This window comes from Mus musculus, chromosome 4 (assembly GCF_000001635.26).
Source record: "Mus musculus strain C57BL/6J chromosome 4, GRCm38.p6 C57BL/6J".
Lineage (NCBI taxonomy): Eukaryota > Metazoa > Chordata > Mammalia > Rodentia > Muridae > Mus > Mus musculus.
The window spans coordinates 3,867,788-3,882,328 of record NC_000070.6 but is presented as its reverse complement, the minus strand read 5'-3'; the positions used below and the strand labels follow the sequence as shown (position 1 = coordinate 3,882,328).

The following is a 14,541-nucleotide window of genomic DNA, read 5'->3' as shown; positions in this document are numbered from 1 at the left end:
TCCTTAAGTTTTCTGTAGAATTTATGCAGTATTATATTTTCAATGTAGATTTATGATCCACTTTAAATTAGTTATTTATGTGTATTGTTATTTTGCCTACATATATGGCTATGTTTCCTATGCATGCTTGATGTTCTCAGAGACCAGATGAAGCTGTTGGATCCCTGGTACTGGAATTACAGACAGCTGTTAGCTTCCATATGGGTGCTGGGAATTGAACCTGGATCCTTTGTAAGAGCAGCCAGTGCTTTTAACTGCTGAGCCATCTCTCCAGCCTCTAGGACCCATTTTTATGCCATGTTTATAAGACATATGGTACATGTTAAGAACCTTTTAGATCTTTTTGGTTGATGCTTAGTTGGTTGGTTGATTAGGTTTTTTGTTTATCTGTTTATGTTTTTGTTTGTTTTTAAAAGGATCTCACGCTGGGCAGTGGTGGCGCATGCCTTTAATTCCAACACTTGGGAGGCAGAGGCAGGCAGATTTCTGAGTTTGGGGCCAGCCTGGTCTACAAAGTGAGTTCCAGGACAGCCAGGGCTACACAGAGAAACAAAAACAAAACAAAACAAAAAACAAACAAACAAAAAAAGAGGGATTTCACTATGTCGACCTAGCTAGTTTGGAAGTCATTATGTAGACCAAGCTAATCTTCAAAGTCAGTGAGGTCCGCCTTTCCCGAGTGTTGGGATTATGGGCATGCACTAGCATACACTTTTTTGTAGTTCACAGGATTTGCAGCTGATTAGCACTGTTCATTCTTTCTCTACCTCAGTACTATACACAGCACAGCACCTTCTAGCACTATGAAAGCTACCCATTTAGGGATGAAGCTTCCAGGTCATTATCGGCTAACTTTCTCCATGTTCTTTGTCTCAATACATGTCAGCTTCAGCAATAAGTTTTTATCATCAAGGATCCTGGAGGACAACCAAGAGCAGTGACCATCACCTGTACTGTTTGTGGAGGTCTGTGAGACCCCACTGACCAACAATTAGAAAAGAGGTAACCCACACCTATCTCTGTGTTTTTGTATGGTAGCTATAGAGTCTAGGAGAGCCATTATGTCCCATGCAGGATAACTTTATTTAAAATTTTGTTATATATGAATATGGGCATATTTTCGAAAACTTCTAAGAGTTTTCATGTGGCTTTTTCAAAGGTCTTCAGTACTGATTATCCTGTAGTCCTATGTTAATGAGCAGAAGAGCCTCGTGAATATTAATGTTAGGTATTGTGACCTTGTGTTCTTGCAACATTGAGCTAGAACCCAGGGGCTTTGTGTCTACTAAGCAAGTACTCTACCTCTGAGATACTTTCCCAGCTACCAGATTATACTCTCTGTGCTATGTGTGTTTGTCAGAGCAAACCTGGGGCCTCATCTGTGCTAAGTAACAAGCTGTTATACTTGGGAATTCCAGGAATTCTCAATGTATATCTAGATTGGAGGTGATGGTGTCATTTCTTACTTTCTAGTCTATCTGCCTCCAAATTCTTCTACTTGCATATTGCCTAAATAACTTTAAGTGTGATGTTAAATGTGAATAATTTAGGATTACTCTCTAAATAGGTCGTTTAAGATACTTCTGCCTTGTTCTCCAGGTTTACAAGAAAATATCATGAGTATTATTACATGGTTTTAAAATCAACTATACTTTATTAGGTTAGGGAAATAATCTGTTTGTATTTTATATGGTTTTTATCATGCTGTTGAATGCCCCCATACACTCATTAATATGAGTGTGTGTCTTCTCATTTAGCCTTCTACTAATATGTCGAATTATATTCATTGATTTTTGAATGATTGACAAAACCCTGAACTCCAAGGATAATGCTGTTGTTGAGGTGTTATCCTTTTTTATATACTGCTAGATTTGATTTCATAGTACTGTTAGGGATTTTTGTGTCTATGTTTATACTTTTTTCTTTCTCTTTCTTTTTTGTAATAATATATGGAAAACATATGTATATATCTGTCTTACTTATGGCTTCCATAGTTGTGACAAAACACCATGACCAAAACAACTTGGGGAGGGAAGGGTTTATTTGGCTCACATTCCCATATCACTGTTCATCATTGAAGAAAGTCAGGACAGGAACCTGGAATGGAGATCAGAATCACACAAAAAAAAAGTCATAAAAATGAATGAGACCGTTGACATTTGGAAGGAAAGGTCACCACCAGCATGGAAAAAAACTCAACAAGGAACTTGAGGTTTCAAAAAATAGAAAAATAACCAAATAGAAATGCTAGATATAAAAAAAAAACAACTCAGTGAACCAATGCAAAACACAGTGAAAATCAGTACAGACCTGACTAAGCAGAAGAAAGACTACCAGCAAAGGAGGCAAGGTGGAGGAAATACTATACTCAAACTGTGAAGGAAAAGAAGTGGGCAATGTCCGTGTGCCCAGAGAAGCTTTGTTACCTGGCTTGATCTCTTCCTCAGCAATCCCAAGGTGCATTGCTGCTGTCTTGTTAGGTGTCCCATCTGTTGTGGCTTAATGGATTAGAACCCGACTCCAGTTTCCATTAAAGTCTTTGAGGTTAGGGCCTACCTTTAACGTACCCTCACGGTTTCCTAGCTGGACCTAGAGGTCCACTGTGAAGACATGTTAAGCCTCTGCTGCTTCTCCATGATGCACAGACCCTTTACTAGGGATTTCACCGTTTCATGGTAGTCTCACAAAGAGAAACGTCATCATCAGAAATGTTCTGGATTTCCAATAAATAAGGGAACACTAAAGATATTCAATCAAGTTATTTATATTTCTTCATTATATTTGTACCACAAATACATTTTAAAAACTCAAATAAACCTTAAAGATCCTTAGCATACTGGGTAGTTGAGTGGTAGATGAACCTCTATATTTTCTCTTTTTATATATAGATTAGTAGTAGAATCACATACTGATTTGGGACAGAGATATAGTCTGAGGAGTGTCTGGATAGGGGATTACATCATTAGAATGTACTTACACAACCTTGAATGGGGTGGGCCAATGATCAACAGGGGCTCTTGATGCATTGAAGATATAGTGAATTAGTTCTTTGCTAAATTCCAATTGATTTTACAGGAAACTTCTTTTAAACACAGGCATTACTGCAAACTAATAAGAATAGTATAGCAAATACATATGAACAAGAATTGCATGTGCACTTAACTGTATTGCATTCATCTGATGTGGTTAAGAAGGCAGTAGGCTGCTTTCCATTAGCATCACCACTAACCTGTGTGCTGTGCTGTGCTAAGATGTCACTGAATTTTCAGTACCATTATAATCCTCTGGGCCCACCATCACATACATCATCTCGCACTGGCCAGAACAACATAATGTAGTGCGTAACTATATCTGAGTCTTAAAGCTGGAAACCATGATCATTATTTGCACAAAATGTGGAGCAATGAAAAGTTGGAATTCATCCAAAAAAAGGCTGCAGCTAAGCCTGTTGATTTTTGTCAACCTGTTTTCCTTTGAGTTGAGTCTCCCCACATCTGCCTTTTGTCTTGGTTTGAGATATAGATAGATAGATAGATAGATAGATAGATAGATAGATAGATAGATTTTATGTGTGTGTGTGTGTATGTGTGTGTGTGTGTGTGTGTGTGTGTGTATGCTGAGTAATCCTCTTGCCTCAGCTATAGTTCATAAATTAAGATTTTTTTTCTGTTACTCTGGTTTCATACCCTCACTTCAACTAGTTCTAAAACTCCAATAAAACGACTAACAAAAAAATACCCCAGCCACACAACAGTGGGGAGTTTTCAGCGTTCTTCCATTTGTGCTTGTTTATAGCAGGAAGTAATCATCAGAATCTTTTCTGGGTACACCAGGGTGCCCCAAGTTTTAATTTCTCACTTTTTAAATTCTATAACAATGAGGTCCTAAAACAGCTAAAGAAAAATCACCATGTCAAATAAACTAATTGATGATATGTATGGAAAGATGTGGCTCTAGATCAAATTGCCCAGAGAGTGGCCAAAATTATTAAAGATGTTAAAATAAGCATTAAGGATAACCCTTCCATAAAGCTTCTTCTCCATTTCTTGACCAACGATACTCAAAAAAAAAAAAAAAAAAAAGTTAGTTAGATGCTGGCAAGATAGTTCAGTGGGTAAAGGTTCATGTTAACAAGTCTGATGACCTGAGTTCAGTCCCCAGGAGCCACATTGTAGAAAGAGAAAACTTACTCCCAAAAGCTGTCTTCTGACCTCCACGTAATATTGTGCACTTGGATGCACACACTTGCACACACACAGAGACTGAGAGGGGTAGGCTAGGGAGGGGGGAAAAGAGGGACAGAAGAGTGGGACCAGACTGATAGCTCAGCAGTTAAAGCACTTGTACATGTAGAGAATCCAGCTTTGGTTCTCAGGAACCACATGATGTGTAACAATGCTCCGTAACTCCCAATACCCTCTTACAGCTTCGTGAGGCACTACACACATGTGGTGCCCAGACATATATGCAAACAAAACAATTCATACACATAAAATAAGTAAGTCTTTATTAAAAGAATTTACATCTACTTATATTATTATGTGTTGAGGGCACACATGTGCCACACATGTGGAGTTCACAAAACAACTTGTAGGGGTATGCTCTTGCCCTCACCATATGAGTCCTGGAGATAAAACTCAGGCTTAGCAGCAAGCTGAGCTGTCTCTCCTATCTAAGAGCCAAGACCTGATAAGGAGAACCATCTTCTTCCTTCACCACTCCCCAAACCTCCTAAACTCACTTTGTGTGGAGTTCTAACACATTTCCCAATGCTTGGCTTGCCAAGATGCCTGGCATGGATGCTGCAAACATCACTGTGATATTCCTCGTAATCTCATACACATTAAACCCAAATTATTAGCCCTAAAGTCCTCAAGGTATTAAGAAGGCAAATACTACCAATAACTAGAATTGTCTCTTTTGTCTAGTAAGTGCATAGAACAGATAAACATGAAATGTCATCTCAAATAAGTCTATATTGCCAAAAATCAGAAAACAAAAGAGAATGGCTTGAATCTTTGTGACAAAAGAGAGGAAGAAGAATCACTGAGTGAAATGTTTCATGTATAAAAGAATGTGCAAGGAGAGAGAAGAAGAAATGAAAAACTTGAGGAGGGTGGGTGTGGTGGGGAGGGGACTGACATTGGGTTATAATAAAATTAGTTTAGAGAATCATTTTGTTTTCTGCATGGTAACGTTTGGTGATGTGTGATGATATTAAATTGAGAAAACCTTGGCATGTGTTATAAAGGAAACTCAAAAAAAGAGAAAGCAAATCTAAAATGTTTCCTACAGTACCAGAGATGTTGCTGGTTAACTAGAAGGCAGGTAGTTTTTTTAGAAGGTAATGATTTTTGATGGTTTGCAGCCAGACGTGTGGCCCATGTCCATAAGTCTAGCACCCAGGAGGTTAATGAAGGATAGCTGCAAGTTTGAGGCCACTATGCATTACAGAATGAATTCAGGACCTGGGAGAATAGTTAAACTCTGTGCTTTCCTCAATCACACACCACCAAAATTTACCATAATTATGCATGCTATATGTCATGTGTAAATTATTATGTAAGAAAACAATTTGACTGTACATATTTTGTGACTTACAGTGTAAAGACAAAGTAACTGCAAGAAACCTTGAACTGTATTTATAGCTTCTAAGATAAAAAGCCGGCAATTATGTTACATCTTCTTGGACTCAGGATGCTATGACTAAAAATATGAGAAGAAAAAAATAATAGCTAACATATTTAATTTTGAAATATACTACTAAACCTAAATTCAAATAATCAATAGGAATATTTGCCTTTAAAAAAAGACTATGTTTTTCCAACTTTTGTTTCTTAAAGTGAGAGAGGAAGAGAAGGAAGTAAATGGACGTACCTGTAATGTTACCTCTGCAGTCATGATTTCCAGCTTCATTTTGCTAGGGTACACTTGAGAAATGGATTCTACAAGGCACTGTGAACCTGGTCCAACCCACAGTTATAATTCCAGTCAATGGGACAGACAGTACCAAACAAACAGAGCAAGATCCACTCATTGCCAAAGTGGGTAAGTTTGAGCAATAAAAGAAAATTATTACTGTAGTTCATTTAATCACATTGAATGCATGAAAAGAATCATATGTCCATATTGACACAATGCAAAAAATGAATAAACATGATAAAGTGAATAACCTGTATCAGTTTTGAATCCTTTCATCAATGTGTTATTATTTTGATTCACTTACCACCAATGAGAAATTGACTTTATAAGTATTAAATACATAGTGTTTCCTGGCTCAAAGAAAATGATCCCTTAAGCTGTGATGAAGAAATTAAGAATCACCAAATTAAAGTCAGGTGAGTTTTCAAATATCCGTGAATAGCTTATGGCCAAGAAGATGAGAAAAAATTGCAAGGTATCATTAAACTCGATAGTCTATATTACAAGTTGTGTTACAAAATCAGTAAATGTGTTGAAATCTTATCAGGTGAAAAGATATTTCAAGATAATGTGTATCTTCAGAGTTAAAATAAAAAATGCAAGTGATCAGCCCAGGTGGAAGAGGTCCTCCCTTTAAGAGGGACAGAACCAAGTCTTGTGCAAGTTTCACCCTCAGACTTGCTTCAGTCCTACAAAATGTAAATCAGTCTCTGAAATTCGAAGTTGAGCGCAGGGAAATGGAAATAATTCTATGCGCACTTCACAGATATGGAAATAAGTCAGTGTTCTATCCACTAGGCATAAAATTCAAATTTCAGAAGAATATTAATAGCATAATGTTTGCCTTAAGTAGATTGAGAAATCGTTGTGTGTTTTCCAGTTTGACTCGAATCTCTGCCTTGGAACTTTTAGTAAGACCTGTATTTTTTCTATGTTTTAGCGTTTGGGCTTTTTTAAACGTCAAAAGGTTTTCGACCTTAATAAGAGTTTGTAAAGGGAGCGCAGGGCGGGGGAGAGGGGGAGGACACCAAGGGCTCCTATGCTCCACTTCTTCCAACTTTGCCATTCGGAAATCCGGCTGGATGTAACCTGAGCTCACTGAGGCCGCCCAGCTCCCTGAGCAGCCTGTGTTCGGGACTGCGCGTGCGCGAACGTGGCGGTGCCCGGTTCCCCCACCCCCACCCCTCGCGGGTCTTGAGCGTCGTCGTGACGCCTGTGGAGTTTCAAAGCCTTTTTAAAAAATGTCTCTCAACGGCTACGCGACGACCCTGAGACGCGGTAGCCTGCACGGAAGGGCGGGGAGCTCCTCGGTGGCCTGTGGGGACCCCAGGGCCTTAGCCACTGGCCCCCGGGCCGGGCAGCAGCCACCGGGCGGGTCCGAAGGCGCCGCCGCTCGACTTCCGGAACCCGGAGCAGGAAGGAAAAGCCCGTAGGGACTCCAACACCGACCGGCGTCCCAGGAGCTGTAGATTCCGTATCTGTGGTCACACCTGATAAACTCGCTGATATCCGCAGATCTCCAAGCCGAAGGAACAGATGTTCACACTTCCAGGAGCGGCCAGGACCAATTCCTACATCGCACCTGCCCTGTTACCTTCAAATGCTGTCTTTTGTCTTTGGAGATCACAAAGCCTTATTGCATCTGATCAGATTAAAGTTAAAATTCTGTAGATTGGACATTTACGGATAATATGACGTGCTTTTATATCTTTAACAAAACGAAAGTGCCGGAAAACACACTTTAAACTTTTAACTTATCAATAAAATGAATTCATTTAGCCCCAGTAGATTATTTTAAGCTAGTGATATTTAACACGTCTGTGTTTCTTACCTGGTATAAGCCCCCAAATACCAGAGTTTTATTTCTATGAGTTTCATAAATAAGTAGTAGCTAAGTTCCATCTACTATAAATCCGGAGCAAAGGAGAATTTGAAATCTCTGAGTCTTTCTCACAACGTAAGGTTGGGTGTGCTTTTACTGTCTTTTCCAGGGATGGAAACTCAGGTGGTGGTACAGTAAGAAACACCAGCCATCTAACCCAGAGCCTTTGTACTTTATCTCTAAAACCAGGCTTTTATCCATTTCTGAGATAAAATTTTCATTTCTAATCACAGTTTAGTATTTATCCAAAATGTAAGGTATTTGTGAAAGTATGATTCGTATTGCATGCACAAATCACAAGCCCATTGCTTGAGATCCACCATGTATCCATAGACCCAAGGGCTTTAATTGCATGTCCATTATTCCGTACTTATTTTCTTTTACAGGTATTTGAAACTACAAATGGGTTACACCCTGATTAACCCCATCATAGGTTAAAAATACTGAAATGTTGTATACGTGTGGACACAAAGTCAGCATTAAACAAAGTTAATTAAAATCATAATAAGAACTTAGGTGATAAAGGAAAGAAAGTTAATATAATGGTAGATCTTTTCAGAGTAAGGGCAGTTTCCATAGTAAGACTCCAAACTCCAATGTTTTAACTTTATAATGATATGGCATCCTTATGCACTCAACAGACCTCTCTGCTCAGATTGCCCCTCTGTAGCACTGTCATTCGGGTTAATAACCATCTCTGACATTTGCTAGGTAAAGCATTTAACATATGCATTTCCACTCATCAGTGCTTACAGCCTATGATGGGGTTACCAGGGTGTAAACCGTCTGCAGTTTTAAATACCCACAAAAGGAAACACATAGAAAGCAGTGGGTACACCATTAAAAGCCTTGAGTAGATGGCTGGTGAGTGGAATGAGCTCAGATTTGTGCATACACAGTGACTCATACTTTCACCAATACTTTGCATTTTGGATAAATACTAGACAACTTTAGAAGTGAATTATTTATGAGGTTGTCTTAAAATTAAAAATTACAAAGTAATAAATCACATTGTAATGTATTTTGTGTGATACCCAGAGGTTTAAGGCAACCTATTACTCTTATGCTCCTGAAGTCCACAATTCACAGTCCTGAACTATAATCTTATCTTTGTGATTGCTGAGCAAATTTGCAGTATAATTTCAGTGCTTTTAAATTTTGTCCTGCTTACTATTTTCCTTTTTTATTTGGGTTTGATATGCGTGCACAGAATGGGGCTTCTATTAAAATATTCCATGGCTTACATTTTTAATATTTTGTTCTCTTAATATGTTCAAAGCTACTCAACTTTTATTCCCGAAAAATGTTTACTTTAATTATTCTAATTTCTTACATAAAGCATTGAGGTGCTAACAATTATATACTATGTACAAGATGGCAGACTAAATCATATCATACCATCAAGTAGAAACCTGGAGTTTGGTGAACTTTGAGTTGTTTATATGTCTCTCCTTTATTGTCTTCTCAAAACCTGTGATTCTGAAGTCAAAGGGACACAGCTGTCACATGAAAAGTGATCACTTATCACCTGTATGCATAAAACACCTTACCAAGCAGCTAAGAGGAATAACTCCTAGCCACTTTGAGAAACGTTTTTGAATAAACAGAGCAAGGCTCTTCCCCATTCTCCCAGAGATATAGCATAAAACTGAGCGCATTTTTATAAAACAAAAAAGGAGGAATGTGTGGTTTGATGGCCAGACCCTGAATTTGTGTTCAGCATCTGCTTTTCCATATTATAGATGGGTACCAGTGATTCTGAGCCATGTCTATTTCTCCTGACTTTTCCTCTGTTTTCCCACGCTTGCTGATATTTACAGCCGTGGTCATCACAATCACCTTTGTTCCTTTCTTCCTTCCTCCAACTCTGCATTAAATTCCAGGAACTTGCTTTCTGTGAAGTCTAGAATCTGTCTTGAAGCAAACTCACACTCATGGGGTGGCTTAACTTGCCTTGGAAAGGGATATTGGGAGGTCACTGTGTTGTTATGTTACAGAGTCTTAACTTGCTGTTTAAATCAAATACAGTGTCAGAATGCTCCCTTCTGATGAACGTAAAAGGTATGTGATCTGACTTCTATAAGTGATTGTATTTGGATCAAAGACATTAAAGTTACAGATGTTAATTCTTACAAAGGTTGCATCTAATAACCCTGGCAAGTAGTTCAACAAATGTCTGCTGTTTGTATTGCAACTCTTGCAGCCAATAGCTGCTGGGAGTGATTTAATGCAGCTGGAGACTAGCACTAACAATCATTATAGCCTGAAAAGTGTGCACCAAGTTCACTGTACTTTTTTTTTCTCTTCAGTCGAAGGACTGATTAATGATCATCAGAATGTACTTGATTTTTTTTTTCTTCCATTGTATTGTGATTGAAGAATTAGTTGGAAGGTGACGTGAACTTTTGGGCAGGCCAGTACTGTTTAACGGGGGAAGAAGTTGCTAAGGATTCACTTTAGCTGTGAGCAATCGTTTCATCTGAGACTGCCAGGCTTCATCTGCACCCCCAACCCCACCTGACTTATTTTTTAAAAAAGAAACACCTTGTGGAGTAGTGATAGCACAGATGTGGCTGGTTTTGAGAATCAAGGAAGAAGGGAAAGGAACTGGGATGAAGGCAGCAATCTTCAGCCATGCTCCCAAACTTCCCTGGCTGTTCCTACTCATTTCTCCCTAGTGTCTCATGTGACTGTCCCATCTGAGGGTGTAATGCCTTCGCCTCTAAGCCTGTGTCGCTACCTCCCTCGTGAGCTGTCGCCATCGGTGGACTCGCGGTCCTGCAGCATTCCTTTGGTGGCCCCGAGGAAGGCAGGGAAGCTCTTCCTGGGGACCACTCCTCCTCGGGCTCCCGGACTGCCACGCCGGCTGGCCTGGTTCTCCATAGACTGGGAACAGGTATGTCTGATGCATAGGCTGGGCTCTGGAGGGTTTGGCTCGGTGTATAAAGCCACTTACCACGGTGTTCCTGTGGCCATCAAGCAAGTAAACAAGTGCACCAAGGACCTACGTGCATCCCAGCGGAGTTTCTGGGCTGAACTGAACATTGCAAGACTACGCCACGACAACATAGTTCGGGTTGTGGCTGCCAGCACGCGCACGCCCGAAGACTCCAACAGCCTAGGTACCATAATCATGGAGTTTGGGGGCAACGTGACTCTACACCAAGTCATCTACGGTGCCACCCGCTCACCGGAGCCTCTCAGCTGCAGAGAACAACTGAGTTTGGGGAAGTGCCTCAAGTATTCCCTAGATGTTGTTAACGGCCTGCTTTTTCTCCACTCACAAAGCATTTTGCACTTGGACCTGAAGCCAGCGAACATTTTGATCAGTGAGCAAGACGTTTGTAAGATCAGTGACTTCGGCTGCTCCCAGAAGCTGCAGGATCTGCGGTGCCGGCAGGCGTCCCCTCACCACATAGGGGGCACGTACACGCACCAAGCTCCGGAGATCCTGAAAGGAGAGATTGCCACGCCCAAAGCTGACATCTACTCTTTTGGAATCACCCTGTGGCAGATGACCACCAGGGAGGTGCCTTACTCCGGCGAACCTCAGTACGTGCAGTATGCAGTGGTTGCCTACAATCTGCGCCCCTCACTGGCAGGGGCGGTGTTCACCGCCTCCCTGACTGGAAAGACACTGCAGAACATCATCCAGAGCTGCTGGGAGGCCCGCGCCCTGCAGAGGCCGGGTGCAGAACTGCTCCAAAGGGACCTCAAGGCTTTCCGAGGGGCACTAGGCTGACTCCATCGAGCCGATGTAGAGATAAGCTTTTTGTCTCTGTTTATTTTTTTAAAGAAGTAAGGATGGTGTGGAAGAAAACATACCACTAGGGCATATTTTTAGGAAATAAAGTTACCACGAACTTCAGCCTGAAGTGCTTTTCCTAAGCATAACGGGGCCACAGATCTCATGGGCATCGCTGCTGGTAAACTAAGCCGTTTTGGGGTTCCTGGCCCTACTGTATCATTTCTGTAGTAAGGTTTGTTCCTGGATGAAAAAAAGAATGGGGGTGATGGTGGGAGGAGAGGACATCCCTGCTCCTAGGTATGAAGAACAAAGTTTATCGTGAATAAAAGGGAGACATAGGACATGGACCTGACTCTGAGCCATGTGAGAAGAGGTAGGAGGGGAAGGGAGAAGGAAGAGAGGAGAATCAGGTGTAGCAGCCCAAAAGAGGAGAAGTAACTAAATGGATTATACAGGGAAGGACAGCTGGGGAAGAAGGGCATGCCAGCCAGGACCACCCTGTACTGATAGGGATTGAGGGATGCAGGGAGAACCTGGCACCAGGTCCACTTTGTTGTGTTAAATAGGCACTTCAGCCATTTGTCCTGGGGTTGAAAACTTAGTTACTGGTAAAGAACATTTTTCCAAAAACGAATGGTACTATAGAATGCCACATTTCCCCCTGTAAATTTTCATGTTTCAAATCTCCCCTAACACATACCTAAACTCAAGCTGCAGTTTCCCTGAAACAAAACAACAAAACCAATGCTTTTTAAAGGAACAGTTGTTAACCAGCAGTGATGGAGCATACCTTTAATCCCAGCACATAGGAGGCAGAGGCAGTTGGATCTCTGATCTCTGAATTTAAGGCCAACCTGGTCTACAAATGAGTTCCAAGACTACAGGCTACTACTGTATAGCCAGGGCTACACAGAGAATCCTTGTCTAGAAAAAGCAGAACAAACAAAAATGAAAAGGGTTGCTTTCCTTTCCAGTCCATAAAGAAAGGCCATTTGTAATCACTTCCACATAAATTTTACAAATTGAATTGTTTTCAAGCAACAAAATTCTAAATGACTTGTAATAGCTTACATTTGAACGTTGTCATGAGCAGGAAAGTTGCAAAAACACTTCTACACTGGGTTTCTTTTGCTTCAGATTTGAGCCCAAAAGCAGATGGCAAAAATAAAGTTGTGTGGTGGGGGCAAATAGCAACCCAATGAAGAGGGAGGGCTGAGTTGGAAAGAAAAGACCAGTGAGATGGGATTGCTTTTTCTAGAAGTCACAACACTGGGTGCTGTGGAACTTGTCACTGGGACAACTGTGGCTTTCTCTGAGTGAGAAGAGTACATCGGTGTCCACGTGTAGAGAGGCCAGGCAAGTGCAATGGCTAGGACAGTTGGTGGCACATGCTTGCGCTAGAGGCTATGTGTATTGCAGAAAGGAGCAGAATCCTGGAGGAGGCAAGAGACATTGAATGTGTGTGGTTGTTTGGTTTGCTTTTAGGATGAAGAAGTAAATTTATTTGTAGACAAAAGCTGAGGAGACAAAGATAACTGGTGAGCTTTTCAAAACCAAACAGATGAAAGATGGAGCTATGGAAAGACTGGAGCCTTAGAGGAAAGGGAACTCTCTTCCAGGATGGGCGGGAGGCAAGAGTGGGGCCGAGAGCTAGTACCTATGTGTAGAGAACAGGCACAGTGGAAGCTCAAGGCTCTGGGCTTCTACTATTCCTGTCTACGTGGTTCAGAGGGATCTACAGAGTGATATTCTGGTCTAGAAGTGTTCCTGGAGGAAGCAAAAGGGAGCCATCCAGGACCAGGTAGTATTGAAAGAATGTTACTATCTAGGTAGCTACTGGCCAAGAAATAGGTGGCTGGCTATTGTATCTCGTTTGGGCCTTGGCAATGTAGGGACTGAGCCATTAAGCAGAAACTACACTTGTCTTTTCCTGAACTATCAGTAGGTAGTCTTAACTATCTAGACCCCTAAGCCCATTGTTAGGAAGCATCAGTAAGGGTCAGCTGTCAGCTTCCAGTCACAGTCATGCTACACAGTCACTGTGCCTGCATGGTTCTCTGCTTATAGATGCAGCAGACTAAGATCTGATCACAAAACAAATATTCAGGATAAACTGTACTAATTTGTACAAATGTATCATTATTCTCAAAACAGTATACTATAACTAATATTCACACAGCACATCCATTAAACTGGGCATTGTAATCAATGGGCAGATAATTAAGGAAAACAGGATGTATGGGTTATATGTAAATATAGTACCATTTTATGAGGGTAAAGAACTTGTGAGGGTCCTGGATCTAGTCCCCCCACCCAAGAACACTGAGAAACATTATATTCAATAAATATGAAAGATAGTCAATACTTTATCATTAAATTGATTTTGTTAGGATAGATGATTTTACCCAACTATAGTCCAAGTTAGTATTCTGAACCCATATAAAGTAGGCTATGTGAAGCTGATGGTCAGTATATCAGGAAAATTTTCAGTGATATTTTCAATTTATGATAGCCTTATTGAACCTAACCCACTGTAAATTGCCATACACCTATACTTCACTCCCCAAGAATAACCCAGGTAGAATGTTCTCCTAGAGTGTGCTTGGCCCCAGCTTCCCAGAACTACAAAACTAATTAATTTAAAATAAAGTTCCTTCTGTTTATTTTAGCAAAAAGAACTATTGTTTGCAAACCCCTAAATAGAATCATTGAAAATATAATACATTACAATCAACCTGTTTCATTCTACTATGATAAAATATTATTCTAACTATAATTAATGCCTTATTCTCGGATTGTCAACTGAGGTAAAACGTACCCTCAACAATGGTATGTTTTAAAGGCATGAAAATCCAGAATTGACTTCTAAAAGGAACTTGGTCACTACTAAGGTTAGAATATCTTCTTTTGCTGGGTGTGGTGGCACATGCCTTTAATCACAGCACTTGGGAGGCAGAGGCAGGCGGATTTCTGAGTTTGAGGCCAGCCT

General features: G+C 40.6%; 1 protein-coding gene across 1 annotated transcript; it reads left to right on the top strand.

Annotated features, from left to right (window-relative positions):
• The first annotated feature begins 10,223 nt into the window (after positions 1–10,223).
• Positions 10,224–11,671, top strand: Mos (Moloney sarcoma oncogene). The gene has a single exon (NM_020021.3). The coding sequence runs from the start codon at positions 10,515–10,517 to the stop codon at positions 11,544–11,546; it is 1,032 nt and encodes a 343-aa protein (NP_064405.2). The 5' UTR covers positions 10,224–10,514; the 3' UTR covers positions 11,547–11,671.
• Positions 11,672–14,541: the final 2,870 nt, after the last annotated feature.

What these genes read in the sequence shown, in the direction of transcription:
- Mos (NM_020021.3), top strand. Translation starts at nt 10,515, where the DNA reads ATGCCTTCGCCTCTAAGCCTGTGTCGCTACCTCCCTCGTGAGCTGTCG.